This window comes from Protopterus annectens, chromosome 1.part1, assembly GCF_019279795.1.
Source record: "Protopterus annectens isolate FY-2018-M chromosome 1.part1, PAN1.0, whole genome shotgun sequence".
NCBI classification, from domain to species: Eukaryota; Metazoa; Chordata; order Ceratodontiformes; family Protopteridae; genus Protopterus; species Protopterus annectens.
This window is the reverse complement of record NC_056726.1, coordinates 1,238,765,679-1,238,781,375: the sequence shown is the minus strand read 5'-3', so window position 1 is coordinate 1,238,781,375 and position 15,697 is coordinate 1,238,765,679. Positions and strand designations below refer to the sequence as shown.

Here is a 15,697-nt window from a genome sequence, read left to right as displayed (position 1 = left end):
CGGTGCTGCACTGACATATGATATGCTTGCAACCCCAGGCTCCATCTTAGCAAATTGGCATTTTGTTGACTGGCTCTGTTTAACCATGTTAGAAGGTTGTGACCTGTCATAACAGTGAATTATCTTCCATGCAGATAAGGCTGAAGTTTTTGCAATGCCCACACTATGGCTAGACATTCCTTTTCTACAGCTGCATAGCATTCCTCCCTGGGTTGGAGCTTATGACTGAGATAGACCACTGGGTACTCTTCCCACCCTCTGAAGAAATCTGGCTAAGTACAGCCCCCACCCCATGGTTTGAAGCATCCACCTGTACAACAAATTCTTTGCTGTAATCTGGACTGGCTAACACAGGGGATCCTCCCAAAGTTTCTTTAAGCTTCTGGAATGCCTGCTCACATGCTGGGGTCCACACTACCTTATCTGGCCTGTTCTTCCTTGTCAGGTCTGTGAGAGGAACAGCTATGGTACTATAACTGGGGACGAACTTTCTGTAATACCCTGCTGTCCCTAAAAATGCCCTCACCTGCTTTTTAGTAACAGGTGCAGGCCATGCCTGAATGGCTTCCACTTTGGCAGGTTCTGGCCTTCTCTTACCACTCCCCACTCTATGTCCTAGGTAGGAGACCTCTGCCATACCCACCTGACATTTGCTCGGCTTAATGGTCAGCCCTGCCCTCTGTAGTCTGTCCAGCACCTCCCTGACATGCTGAAGATGCTCTGGCCAGGAATGGCTGTAGATGGCAATATCATATAAGTAAGCGAAGGAAAACCCTCCTGTTCCTGCTCGGATACAATCTACCAGCCTCTGGAATGTCGCTGGGGCATTCTTCAGCCCCAAGAGTAGTTTTGTGAACTCATACAAGCCAAAAGGAGTTACAAAGGCTGACTTCTCTCTAGCACTGGGAGTCAAAGGCACCTGCCAGTAACCCTTTGTAAGATGGGTCTATATAAGTTCAATGAAACAGCTCAACATTGAGTACCACAACCCTGAACTGCTAACCACGAACTCTAAAAACACTGAAGGCTCAGAACAGCGAATTTTTTTCCCTGGGAAAAAATTCACTGTTCTGAGAAACACACACACAACACAAGCACACCAAAAAAACAGCAATCCACACACATACACTTAAAATCCTACATCTAACCCTACACTAAACTGTACATACAGTGCTATCTATCCACTATCCTTAAACCAAACCCTAACCCTAAGGTCTGTCACTATCGCACACTCACCTCACCCGCCCTAACCCTAACTCACATACCCCGCCCTAACCCTAAAGTCTGTCACTATTGCACACTCACCTCACCCGCACCATAAGCCTAACATTCCTCGCCCTAATGCTAAAGTCTATCACTATTGCACACTCACCTCACCCGCGGCCTAACCCTAACTCACATACCCCTCCCTAACCCTAATGTCCGCATAATCGCACACTTGCCTGAACCCAACCCATAACTTTCCACCACAGTGCTGAAAATAGAGAAGCCACAGTAACGGACAACCAAATTCTTTCCCTAGGAAAAAATTTGGTTATCTGCAGCATCGCTATTTTCAGCAGTCGCTGTTTTCAGGTCGATATTAGACCATTTGAAGTATTAACACTTTGATGATCTAATATAGACCCGGTAAGATCAATAGTTGTAAGATACTTAGCCCCACCCAGCTGCTCTAGGGCCTCATTTGTCCTAGGCATGGGGTAAGCATCCGTCTCTGTGTGACTACTTAATTTACTGTAGTCCACACAGAACCTGGTGCTGCCATCCTTCTTTGGCACCAGCACCACTGAGGAGGACCAGGGACTGTTGGACTCTTGAATCACCCGCTAGTTCCAACATCTCCAGTACCTCCTCCCTCAGGGTCTGTCTGACTCTCTCAGGCATCCTATAAGGGGCTTGCCTAATAGGCCTTTGGGGTCCTGTACCCACCTGGTGCTGCACTAGGTGGGTGCACTCTGGTTTCCCAGTGAACATGTCCCCATATTCCTGCAACACTGCTTGGATTGTTCAAATCTGGGTAGGAGATAGCTGCTGGGACATTGCTACTCCTTCCACTGAGGTGTCTGCCTGAGCCTCACTGAGGAGATCAGTCCCCAGATCTCCCTCATACTCCTCCTGCAATCCACTGCAAATGCTCAGCACAAGGGCCTTCCTGTCATGGTAAGGTTTCATCATGTTAACATGGTACAATTTGTGCCCCTGCCATCTACCTAGCAGTTCCACCATGTAGATAACATCACTTACCTTTCCTACCACCTTGTAGAGACCCTCCCAAGCTGCTTGCAGCTTGTTGTGTCTGACAGGAATGAGAACCGTTAGCTGCTGCCCCACAGCATACTCTCTAGCTTGAGCACTCCTGTCATACCACACCTTTTTCTGTTGCTGGGGTTTTCCCAGGTCCTCCTGGGCCAAGCCCATGAGTTCCCTGAGCCTTGTCCTGAAATTTAGGGCGTAAGCCACAACAGACTCCTCACACTCACCTTCCCAGTCATCTCAAATTAAATCTAGAGGTCCCCTCACCCTATGCTCATATAGCAACTCAGAGGGTGAAAAAACTGGATTACTGGGGAACTTCTCTGTAAGCAAACAACAGATGGGGCAAATATTTGTCCCACTCACTCTTAAACTGATCTGCAAATGCCCGTAGCATGGACTTGATTGTAGAGTTTAATCTCTCAACAAGACCATTAGTCTGGGAATGGTAGGGGTGGTCTTCATGTGCTTCAACCCACAGGACTTTCACAGACAAGCCAGCAGGTCTGACATACAATTGGCACCTCTGTCAGTCAGTAGTTCTTTTGGGAAACCTACCCTGCTGAAAATCTCTAACAAAGTATTTGCCACCTTCTCTGTCTCAATGGAGGACAAAGCCACTGCCTCAGGGTATCATGTAGCATAATCTACTACCACTAGGATATACTTTGTTTTCTCTGTGGAACTTGTGGTACTCAGAGGACCCACAATATCCATAGCTACCCTCTGAAATGGCTCCTCAATCACAGCCAAAGTCATCAAAGGAGCTCTCACCTTGTCTCCTGCCTTGCCTACCTTTTGGCACTAATCACAGGTCCTGCAGTACCCTGTTACATCTCTGGAAATTCCAGGCAAATAGAAGCTCTGCAAAATATGCCTCTTTCTATGTTTTATGCCCATATGACCTGCAAAAGGAAAATCATGGGCTATGGCTAGAAGCGTCAGATGGTAGGCTCTAGGCACTACCAACTGCTGTATTCTCTCACCTTCTAGCCCACCCTCAGGGGTCCACTCTCTGTATAGTAACCCTTTGTCCCAGTATACAGATTCCCCCTTTCCTTGAGAATCAGATGCCTCCCTAGCTACCTGCCTCAGGCCTTGGAATGTAGGGTCTGAGATCTGAGCCTGTCTCAACTCTCTCTTGTACCCCTTTCCAGCTCCCCTTCCACAGGAAGTCTGGCATCCTCTGACAGTGGTGCCTCACTGTCAGCCTGGGTATTACTACTCACTTCTACCTTTGCAGTCACTCTGTCCAAGGGACCATCAGTACCCACAAGCAGCTGTGGCTCATCTTCAGTTTCACAGCTACAGTGTAGCTCACTCCCTGAAGTAACCACCTCACCAGTCCTGCCTGCAAGTATGCAGTCTGTCTGGGTCTCCCTCAGTCTACCAGACCCACATGCTTATCTCCTAGCCTGACCGTGTGTAACTGCATAAGTACATGGTACTGCCTCATCCAAATCCTTCCTTGTCAGGACATCTGCAGGATGGTAGTTTGGTACCCCTGCTGCCTTAAGACAACCTAATATTGGCATTTTGTCTTTCCCATTTACTGGCTCCCTCACCTTTGGTTCCCCACCTTGCCTCTGTGCACACCTGTATGCCACATGGCCCCACTGGTTGCATTCAAAACATTTAACCCTAGCTCCTGGATGTGTACCTGGACTAGTGGCTTCCCCTGCTAATGGCAGATTCTGTTGGGGCAGTCTGTGCTGCCCACCATGGGTTCCTTTAGACCCATGAGCAGTACTGGGGGCCACCTTCCTGTGCAGGGCTGCCCTGCTTGCCAGGTATAGGTCTCCCTTCTTCCCCAACTCATCTGAAGTAGCACATTGCCTATCAGCTAACCAGATCCTCATGTCCTCAGGCAAAGTGCTAAGGGCTTGTTCCCTCATCAAAAGGTCTGCCAGCCCTTCAAAAGTGGTGACCTGATATCCACTCACCCACCTATGGAAATAAGTGCTCAATTCAGCAACATATTCACACACACACTTTCATCTGCCTTGCATCTATGCTCACGAAACCTTTTCCTATATGTTTCAGGTGTTAGCTTAAATAGTTCTAAAAGACATTTCTTAACAGCAGTATAATCAAAACATGCAACATCAGACATTTTAGCTAATGCAGTTACAGCTTTACCATGGTTTAAGAGGGTCAGGAACTGAACCCAGTACCCTTGGTCAACTTCATACTGTTTACATACCCTCTCAAACATATGAATGAAACTATCAAAATTATCCCCCTCTTTAAACTGCAAAAGAAATTTACTGACCTTTTGTGCTTCTAGGTTCCAGTTACTCCCTTCCCCATTACCTCCATGACTCTGATGAAGAGTCAGCATCTCCTTCTTATGCTGCCTCTGTCTCTCTTGTTCCTCAACTTGCAGACATAAGAGTTTCTCATTCTCCTCAGCCTGTAAACATCACAGTCTCTCATTTGCTTCTAATTTCACATGCCCAGCCTCCAACTCAAGTATCTTTAGCTCCAGCTGGATTTTTAAGTCCACTACAGAAAGGTTGAGCTGTCCATTCTCCAAGGAAATTATATCTCTACTGCCAGTCTGATTATCTTCCTGGTTGCTGTTTTCTGATGCAACTGTAACCAAGGCTGCAATCAGGTCTGCCTTAGTCAGGTTTCCATGCACCAGTCCTCTAGCCTGGCATATCTCCACCGGCTGGCTCCTTGGCAGCTTTCCATACTCCTCTGCTGACATGCTGCCTGCTCACCCAGACTAACTAAGCTAACAAAAGAAATAAAACAATTGTGATATGAACTCTGAGTATTCACTGCGTGGCTGTTTTAGAGTACAAAACACCTTTAAAGCACACTGTACACAAGCTACAGGATTCACTCTACCCACACCACTACAAGCCAATTAGTATTTGCCAACTAATAAATATGTGATATGGATATCCGATCACTGCCAAACACAAATGTGAGGATATCCCAACCACTGCCACCAATTAATATGTGATGCCCGTGCCCTGGCCCAGCAATCAAGGAGCCTCAATTCTCACCACTAACACCAGAGAGGGTGTCTCATGTATGAGGAAAGGATAACAAATACACACAGTAAAGTGCAATTTCCCTTAAGAGCACACAGAGATCACAGGCGGGGCTGGTTGCTTCCTTGCTCCCCAGGTCCCCAATAAGACTCCCACTGGCACAGTTATAGGGTCCAGATCTCAGCCTAGCTGGGCAATCTAAAATCTCCAGCACCTTCTCTGTCCAACCAGTGCTACGTGTCCCTGCCCAAGTAGCTGACACACATACTTTGAGGTAAGAGTTTACACAACCACACAGATACTTCTGGGGAAGGCTGGCACAGGTTCTCCAGCTGTGCCCTTTTTACCCAGACTATACGGTAGTAATTGCTGACACCACCCAGCTAATATTTATCAGCTACTCAAAGGTCCTTAAAAGAGTGTCCAATTGTTACTGTGCAATATTATTATCCAATTGGCAGTATAGCCCAGATTAAAGCTATACGAGTGGCTTTGTACAGTTTTACCAAAGGCATACAAGTACTCTAAAGAGCTTAAACTACCTCTACACAAAACAGCCACAGTTGAAATGTTTAAAATATTTAATAATACATAATTAAAATCACAAGACAATACTTTCTACTACACAGTGCTAGACAAGAGCTCAGAGATCACACAGAAATACTTAAAACAATGCAGTAGTAAAGTTCTGACATCGCAGAAAAGCAGTCTAATATTTTTAATTTTAGCTATCTCTAAAATAAAACACAAGTCTAACATAACTTACATAAGACAACAGGCAGAGTGCTGATAAGTTGGATATCAAGACAAAAATGATTAATGCCTTCTGATTCTCTCTGTTTAAACTGCTATTGCAGTTCTGATAAACATTACATAATCTTTTACACTTTCCTGGTGTTCCCAGGCTACACATTAACTACATTTACATTCTTAACATCCACCTTTTGTTATTTTGCAGCTGGTCAGGAACAAAGCAATAAAAATACATTTGCATGTTTAAATCTAGCAATTTCACTCTTGGTTAAAACAATAGAAATAATTTCTTCATCTAGACTTTTCGGCACCACTATCACTTCAAAGGGTCACTACAGGCTTTACTTTGGTCAGTAGAGAGCACTGTTGTCACATTTATTTCCAGTTCTACATGTAACAGTATTTCTTTACATTTAAGACAACAAGGCTGCAGTTTCCATTCATATTTACAAATGATAGAATTGTCTGCACATTTCTATCTGGCTAGGCTGTCAGCCTTCACCCTTCTCTACCAGTCTTCACAGAGGGAATCAAACCCTGGATTACAGAATTAAGCCTCTATTTGCCTACTGTGTGACTATGAGCAAGTCACTTAACTAGACACTTTCCCTAGTTACCCCCTGAAAACAATCTTGTACCCGATGGGTTTAATCAATTAACAAATGAAAATAAATGCATACACACATAACTACAGACATACATAGAGAATAAAAATATAAAGAGTAAATACAACATAAAAAATATAGCTGCAAAAAGATATCTGGCTAGACTTTCAGACTTCCAGTGCATCAAATGTCTTGATAGTGGGGCAGATACCCTGCCTAACACTGAGGATCTGCCCAATATGAATCATATTACAGCAGTGATACCTACGAAGAACACAGCAATGTTTCAGAAAAAAATGTGAATATCAAAAACAGTCCCCTTTGTGTTAAAAAATGGTTCCATTTTGGAAGTTTGTGACATACGTTTGTGACTTCCTCAGCTACAAAACACAAATTGTGATTAGGAAAGACAAACAGTTACTATCACAACATTCTGTAATTACAGCATTTCTACAAGAGACCTGCACCCCTGCTCCTTTCCTACCCTTGCCACTTATCTCTTCCATGATCTCTGTAACTTGGAATAAAGGAAATACTCCAGGGCTTCACAAACTTTGCCTTAACATATATTCCCCTTTTTGAACTTGTAGTCTCGATGCTCTAAGGGCTACAAATTCAGTCAGTGGAATTTTATCAGAATCGTGGTAAAAATCGTATGGTGTGAAAAAGATGTTAGCAAACTAGGATGTATAATGTGTTCAAGAAGCAAAGAAAATGAACAGACTAGCATGGCCATTCAGCCCTTTTCTGTTGCCTAGTTCTGTGTTCATAGGTTCATACATACATACATACTAGGCTACTGGCCTGTGATGATCGTAAGAAACCTAGCCTTACATTACCATGGTAGTTTTTTGGCCCATGTGTTTTGTGTATGAGTAGCCAAGAGGCAGGCAGAACAAAGATACATTAGGACATTTATTTATTGCCCCTATTCATAAGGGACATGGGTGCTATACTGGGGGTTTTCCTTCCTTTCTATCCAAATTACATTTCAATAGATGAGTACTTTGCTTAACATTCCATAGAAGTGATACTCTCTGTGATACATGCCTCTCTTTCCAACATGTCGTCTTTATATTGCAAAGAGACTGATCTCTCTTGTTCGTGCTACCATTGAACATGTGAATGAGTAATAGGTCAGAAAGGATAACATCTTTTAAGATTCTACAGGCACAGCAGAGTTAGTGTATGCATGTTACAAATATTGCTGGCACAAGGTTGCACCTTTCTCACAAAATCTGCTTGAAACAAGAAGTATCCAGAAGAAGATGGATGGCAGATTGAAGGGAGGTGCAAAACATTCTTCGGAGAAAGGGTTGCAGATGTAAGATGACTGGCAGTTAGCAGACAGGATTAAGCCTCTGAACTGTTGGCGATCTGTTTCATGCAGTCCATGGTACAGGGTTTGCTTTCGTCCACCTCCATTTGCCTACTGTGTGAGTCTAGGTAATCACTTAACCACACAGTGCTCTCAAAACGCCACTGAAAATGGATACTTTGGGCCAGTAGGCACACTTGATTAACAACTGTGTGGAAAAAAAAAACTCTTAGCAAAAATACTGGGGCAAACAATAACAAATAAAAAAAAAATCATAAATTCGTTGGATAGGTTAAAGAAAGCATAAATAGCTAGGATTAAAAAATGATTTTACGGTGCTGCAAGAGACATCTAAGTTGAGCAGATGGATATCTGTAACTTATTTCCATATTTCTTACATTCTGTATATGGTAATGTAGATTTTTTTTATTTAGAAATTTTCTTTTTCATCCAGAAAGTGGTGCATCCAACAAAATGTGAAGCTTTCTTTCTATGTGCAAGAATGGGCAGTAGCAGGTTACACTTCATAAGTTTCTTAAATTGAGCAGAAAGGCAACCTATCTACTGAAATTCAAACGGTGTTTCTCTGAGTATTAACACATATGTAATGGGCATGGAAAAAGTGTATAGTTTATTTTACTGCTAAAAGAAACTCACAAATCAGACTGTCATTTCTCCATAATGATTCCATCAATGTAAACACATAACGTATACCAATCAAAGTTAAACTTTTTGTACAATTGCTGACTGCTTTTACTCTAAAAATGAATTCCTGCTGCTTATGTAAATGTGACATATCGCTAAACCTACATTCAGACTTAGAATGAGCATTTTTCCAATGCTAAATTTGCAAATTCTATAAAGAGCTTTTGGCTTAACCACAACACATAGAATACTTTTCTCTGACATTTCCTCACCTGAGTGGATCTGTTGGTGCTCAGTCAAATTAGACTCACTGGTAAATGTCTCACCGCATATATTGCACTGGAAAGTCTTCTTGATTGTGTGAGTCTGTTTATGAGCTAAAAGCATCCTGATCAAGCTAAAGCTCTTCCCACATACAGTACACAGAAAAGGTCTTTCGCCAGTATGAATTGTCCTGTGAGCTGTGAGAAAGCGCTTCAGTTTAAAACTCTTACCGCAGTCACCGCACTTAAATGGGTATTTCTCTTTGGTGTGAGTACGCCTGTGCTTATGAAGGTTTGATACATCTCCAAAACACTTTCCACACTCAGAACAAGCAAATGGCCTTTCCCCTGTGTGAGTTCGATGGTGCTTGTTCAGGTCTGAGGCCCTTCCAAAGGTCTTACCGCAGTCAGTACATTCATAAGTTTTACTTTTCTGGATTCTCCCACCTGAATGAATTTGCTGATGGGATGACAGACTAGTTCTGGTTGTGAAATTCTTGCCACAGATGTTGCAGTGAAAGGATTTCAGTTTGGTGTGAGAGCAATTATGAGCTGTTAGCAAACTTTTCACTCTAAAACTCTTCCCACATTCTACACATGCAAAAGGCCTCTCTCTGGTATGCATTAAATGATGAGCTGTGAATAAACTCAACAGTCTAAAGCTCTTCCCACATTCCATGCACAAAAATGTTTTCTCTTTAGCATGACTACGCTGATGAACTTTGAGCAACTTCATTAGCCTAAAACTCTTCCCACATTCAGTACATATAAAAGGTTCTTGCACCGCATGAATACGTTTGTGACTATTAAGTTGCCTTATTAGTCTAAATTTCATTCCACAAGTATCACACATAAAAGGCTTCTCTGCAGTTTCAATACGCTGGTGCCTATGAAAATTTGATACATCTCTGAAGCTCTTTCCACAGTGTGTACATGAAAATGGCCGCTCTCCTGTGTGAATTCTTCTGTGCTTTTTTAGATCTGAATTCCTTGCAAAACTCTTCCCACAATCAGTACACAGGCAACATTTCTGTCTTGGCATCTTTATTTTCTTTTGAATTTGCTGAGGTACAGCAAGGTCATATTTGGTGTCACTGCATTCCGGAGGCTTCATTGCACTGTGGACACTCTGGTGAGCTGTGAGCAGATGCAGCAATTTAAAACTCTTTCCACAGGTACTACACTTGAAAGGTTTTAGATCCCGGCAAATTTGCTGATGCTTTAATAAATCTCTGTGGAAAGCTTGTTCTCTTGCAATGTTCTGTTGCTGGGAAAGGAGTTGCAATTGATGTTCCTTCTTATAATCCACAGATCCTGGAAACAGGACAGAAAAAAGCATGTCACTATTTAGTAGTCAAACGAAGGGAAAAAAAACACAAACTGATGATTTTGCTAAAAAGCTGACCAGTCACTGAAGCAAGATAAATGAATTTAAAGCAAACGCATTACAGTGAAAACTAGATTATAATATTGCTATCACTATTAAGACTACTTTTTCTCCTGCTGTGAGTCTAGATTTGAATTTTCTGAGAGCTAGAAGAATAATCCTAAGCATGGGTACTTTGTTATTTAATTATACACTTAGAAATGTATTTATCATTTGTTACCAAAGTGAGCAGGGTGGTCCGGAGACAACGGACCACAAGACAGATTAAATGTCACAATGCTTGGAATTTACAGTGTATGGTTTGGTTAAGTAGGTGTTGGGCATGACAGATTAAGGTGGCATTGTCTGCATATTGCACTACTATGGCAGAGTTTGAGTGATTAGATAGTTCATTAATGGAGATGTTGAAAAGAAGCGTTTGATGCAGAAAACTGCATCTGGAAATACTGTGTGTGTAACTTGTCATCCTCCCAATGTACATCCCCCACTGGTGCTAGTGGTGAGGAGTGAGGCTCCTTGAAAAACAGAACAAAAGGAGATAAGGGTGCATTAGTACAAGAGAAAAGCTTGAATAGATAGTACAGTTTTGAGCAAGAGGTGTTAATGCATTACAACACTTTAAATTACATGGAGTCTGTCACTGGGTTAGTAGAGTTTCTGAAGCAAGGGAATATGATTTTTTTATGTCATCAGGTACAGAGTTCAAAACAGCAGGACCAATACTGTAGAATGCTCTTTTAGTTATAGAAAGTATAAATGATAGCCTTTGAGGAAGTAAATGAATCAGATCTATACAGACGATTTAGCAGCAACAGGAGGAAAGATGTCAGCATGAAGGAGCTTATGTAGTGATGTCGAGAAGAGAAACATACCACAATCAAATATGGTATAAAGCTACTGATCAAAATTCACAGATATAAGTAATTCACTAGCTCAGTGGAAAGTTGATTACCTGCAACACAGGAGAACTGGGTTTGAAATAAGGTACACTGAAGGGAGACAGACCAGGTAACAGTGCAATGAGAATGGAACTTATAAACAAAGACATTGGCAACCTTCAAACACTGGACCCCACCCAGTTTGGGTTTGTGAAGGGCCGATTTTGTCTCCTGAACCTGAATGACTTCTTCAAATCAGTCTTCATAGCCATGGACAAGAATAAGGTGGTCCACACAGCCTATCTGGACCTCGCCAAGGCCTTTGACACCATCCCCCACTCTAGAATCATAGATACTCTTACTAAGCTGGGCATTAATCCCTACATCATTCAATGGGTTGCCAACTGGCTTACTGACAGAACCCACACTGTAAAAGTCGCTGACTCCAAATCCAGCTCCAGACAAGTGACAAGTGGAGTACCTCAGGGTTCAGTACTGGGACCATTCTTGTTTGACATCTACTTCTCTGAAGTACAGGCCAACACTAAGGGACTCTGGCTAACAAAGTTCGCAGATGACTGCAAACTGGGAGCCATTATTGAATCCCCAAATGATGTGGATACTCTACAAAAGGGCCTTACAGAAACAGATGTTTGGTGCCAGATCCATGGGCTCAAGCTCAATGCCAAGAAATGCATAGTTATCCCCTTTGGGAAAAAACATGTACCCGTGAATTACCACATAGGTGGCAGTACACTAAACACCGAAAGTGTGGTAAGAGACTTAGGGACACAGGTGGACAGTGGTCTCACCTTCAATAACCACATCACCACAACAGTCAGGATATCCTTCTATGTGGCACACCTCATCACTATGGGCTTTTCATCCAGAAAAATGGAGGTCATTGTCCCACTGTACTCATCCCTCATTAGACCCATTATAGAATACAACGCCCCATTTGGTATGTACCTCTCAAGACATCTGCAACAACTGGAAAGGCCGCAGAAACACCTCACTAAAAGTATCACAGGCCTAAAGCAGAAGCCCTACGCTGACCGCCTTAAAAAAACGCTATACTCTGTCGCATACTGTCTACTTAGAGGCGATCTCTGCTTAACATACAAGGCCATGTCAAACCCAGAGCTGGTGGACATGCTACACTTAAAGCAATCCCAATCCCTCAGAGTCACATGATCCAGGGATCTAAATCTTGTCATCACAATAAACATAGTATGCTGGAGGGATAGCTTCCTGACCCAGAGACTCCCCAGACTCTGGAATAGACTGCTCATACATGTCAAGCAGAGCGCCTCTTTGGCCCTCTTCAAAAGGAACCTTCACGATTGGATGGGAGAAAGGAAATTCACCCCGGGGATCATGTCAGTTGCCCTGCTAGACAGGGGTCCAGGGAAGTAAACAGTGTGGGAAGAAATATCCAGGAAATTGTTATGGCTAGGCTTGTATAGGCCCTAGGGCCGATAGCCTAGTACCAGCCTATGAACCTATGAATATTAACGTCACCCCTCAGTAATCAGCAGGGGAAGAGGTTTTGTATGAAAAGGAAAGAAAAAAAAAAACAACCCATGTTTTTCTGACCCAGTAGTAAAGACGAGAATGCTAGTTGGAGACTACATCCATTAATATGGAAACAGTTTATTGCACACATTGTAGGAATCAACAAGAATGTGTGAGTGAAACTACTACATGTTGGTCCTTGTCAAAGCCTGAAACAAGAGCAGAGAAAAATGGAAAATTAGAAAACGTAGTTAATAGCCTATCAGTATAAGTTATTCTTTTCCCTAACTGGCTTACACATTCCAGACTCAAAAAGCATGCATGCCAATGTGTTAGGACCTACAACTGTCCAAGAATAATCATAGTGACCACTTTGGGGCTTTTGATGACAGTAACCAAGGGAGGTGTCTCACACTCTTGACTGAACAGATCCTACAGCAACTGCAGTTAAAGGTAAAGAATTCTCCTTTGCGGGCTGGATTTCTCCTGCAGTGCCTGAATTTCTGACTGTGACTGACTTGAAAGAGAGAACTGGTTCTATCACTCCCTCGGACAACATGGGATGAAGGACAGGTGGAAATAACAGTCTGATCTGGAGGATGAGTATTTACTCTCTAGAAAGGAGGAATTTCCTTTTCTCTGTGGTTGTGGTATATTGAAGATTTACCCATGGTTGGCTTTATTTAATCACTCGGGCTTCACCATCGTGATTAAACCACACCAACCATGGGTAAATCTTCAATATACCACACCACATCATCAGTTATTGCTTAAATATATATAAATCTTTAATTGTGGCTGATATTTGTGAGATTCTTGGTCAAACTACCATTTGTATTGACAGTAACATTACACAGTAAGATTGGACATCCTTTGTTAAGGACCTTAAAGTAGCTGATAAGGACGTGGTTGGTGGCAGTGATATAGTCTTGGCAGAAGGGGGCAGAGCTTTTAAACCTGTGCCAGTGTGTGTGTGTGTGTGTGTGTGTGTGTGTGTGTGTGTGTGTGTGTGTGTGTTTGTGTATAAATCAAACCTCAAAGTGTGTAGGTTTCACCTACTTGGGCAAGGACACGAAGGACTGGTTTGAACAGAGAGGGTGCTGGAGGTTTTCGCTTGACCACTCAGTTGGGATCTCAACTCTATAGCTGTGCCAGTGGGGGAATCTTACTGGGGATCTGGAGAAAGAGGGAGAAACCAGCCCTGACTGACTGTGGTCTGTGTGTGCTCTTAAGGGAAATTGCACTTGATGCAGAAAACTGCATCTGGAAATACTGTGTGTGTAACTTGTCATCCTCCCAATGTACATCCCCCACTAGTGCTAGTGGTGAGGAGTGAGGCTCCTTGATTTCTGGGCCAGTGTTGGGGCATCACACCTTGGTTTGGGAAGTTTCCCAAATCTTTCTAGGACCCACTTGACATTCTTCTTAAATGTTTGTTTATCTGTATTTTATTGAGACTATTAACTTTGTTTCTTACCAACAGGAGTTACAGAATCCCTTGGAAAATGAGGGCTCAAAATCTTAGAGATTTCCTGTATCAACTTACCCCTTTCATCACACACCAATGCAAAAGGGGGTGAAAAACTAAATCTCTCCGAAGCAGAATTCAAAATAAAGATGTTATATACTCACCATAACTTTCCATCTGTGTTGTCCAGTTTCAATAAAGATGTTATATACTCACCATAACTTTCCATCTGTGTTGTCCAGTTTCAATAAAGATGTTATATACTCACCATAACTTTCCATCTGTGTTGTCCAGTTTCAATAAAGATGTTATATACTCACCATAACTTTCCATCTGTGTTGTCCAGTTTCAATAAAGATGTTATATACTCACCATAACTTTCCATCTGTGTTGTCCAGTTTCAATAAAGATGTTATATACTCACCATAACTTTCCATCTGTGTTGTCCAGTTTCAATAAAGATGTTATATACTCACCATAACTTTCCATCTGTGTTGTCCAGTTTCAATAAAGATGTTATATACTCACCATAACTTTCCATCTGTGTTGTCCAGTTTCAATAAAGATGTTATATACTCACCATAACTTTCCATCTGTGTTGTCCAGTTTCAATAAAGATGTTATATACTCACCATAACTTTCCATCTGTGTTGTCCAGTTTCAATAAAGATGTTATATACTCACCATAACTTTCCATCTGTGTTGTCCAGTTTCAATAAAGATGTTATATACTCACCATAACTTTCCATCTGTGTTGTCCAGTTTCAATAAAGATGTTATATACTCACCATAACTTTCCATCTGTGTTGTCCAGTTTCAATAAAGATGTTATATACTCACCATAACTTTCCATCTGTGTTGTCCAGTTTCAATAAAGATGTTATATACTCACCATAACTTTCCATCTGTGTTGTCCAGTTTCAATAAAGATGTTATATACTCACCATAACTTTCCATCTGTGTTGTCCAGTTTCAATAAAGATGTTATATACTCACCATAACTTTCCATCTGTGTTGTCCAGTTTCAATAAAGATGTTATATACTCACCATAACTTTCCATCTGTGTTGTCCAGTTTCAATAAAGATGTTATATACTCACCATAACTTTCCATCTGTGTTGTCCAGTTTCAATAAAGATGTTATATACTCACCATAACTTTCCATCTGTGTTGTCCAGTTTCAATAAAGATGTTATATACTCACCATAACTTTCCATCTGTGTTGTCCAGTTTCATTCTTCCTAATGAATTAGTTTAGATCTGATCTTCAATCTGACTTGGCCACTTTCTAAAGATTCTAGGATCCAACTCTCGAGCTCCTCCCTTATCCATAATGCACCTGATCATTACAATACTTCAGATCAAGTTAGCTTCTATTAACTGTATTATAACCAGAAAATACAATAATAATGCTATGACAGAAAAGTGACAGTTGAAAGATCAGGAGCTGAAACAGGAGCTATGGCTCATAACAAAAATTCCGTTATGTCTCTCCCAAAGTCATGGACAAGGGGAAGAAGAGAGGGAAGTTGAAGAAGAATGAAAATGGACAACACAGATGGAACGTTATGGTTAGTACATAACTTCTTTATCTGATGTTGTCATTT

General features: G+C 41.9%; 1 protein-coding gene across 2 annotated transcripts in view; it reads right to left on the bottom strand.

The window, feature by feature from the left end:
- LOC122809541 (gastrula zinc finger protein XlCGF26.1-like) overlaps nt 1–15,697 on the bottom strand; it is a 306,301-nt gene that overhangs the window by 152,065 nt on the left and 138,539 nt on the right. For both annotated transcript variants that reach the window (XM_044081121.1, XM_044081129.1), the window contains exon 5: nt 8,852–10,156. In XM_044081121.1, coding sequence (XP_043937056.1) covers nt 8,852–10,156 — 1,305 coding nt within the window. The remainder of the gene's footprint in view (nt 1–8,851; nt 10,157–15,697) is intronic.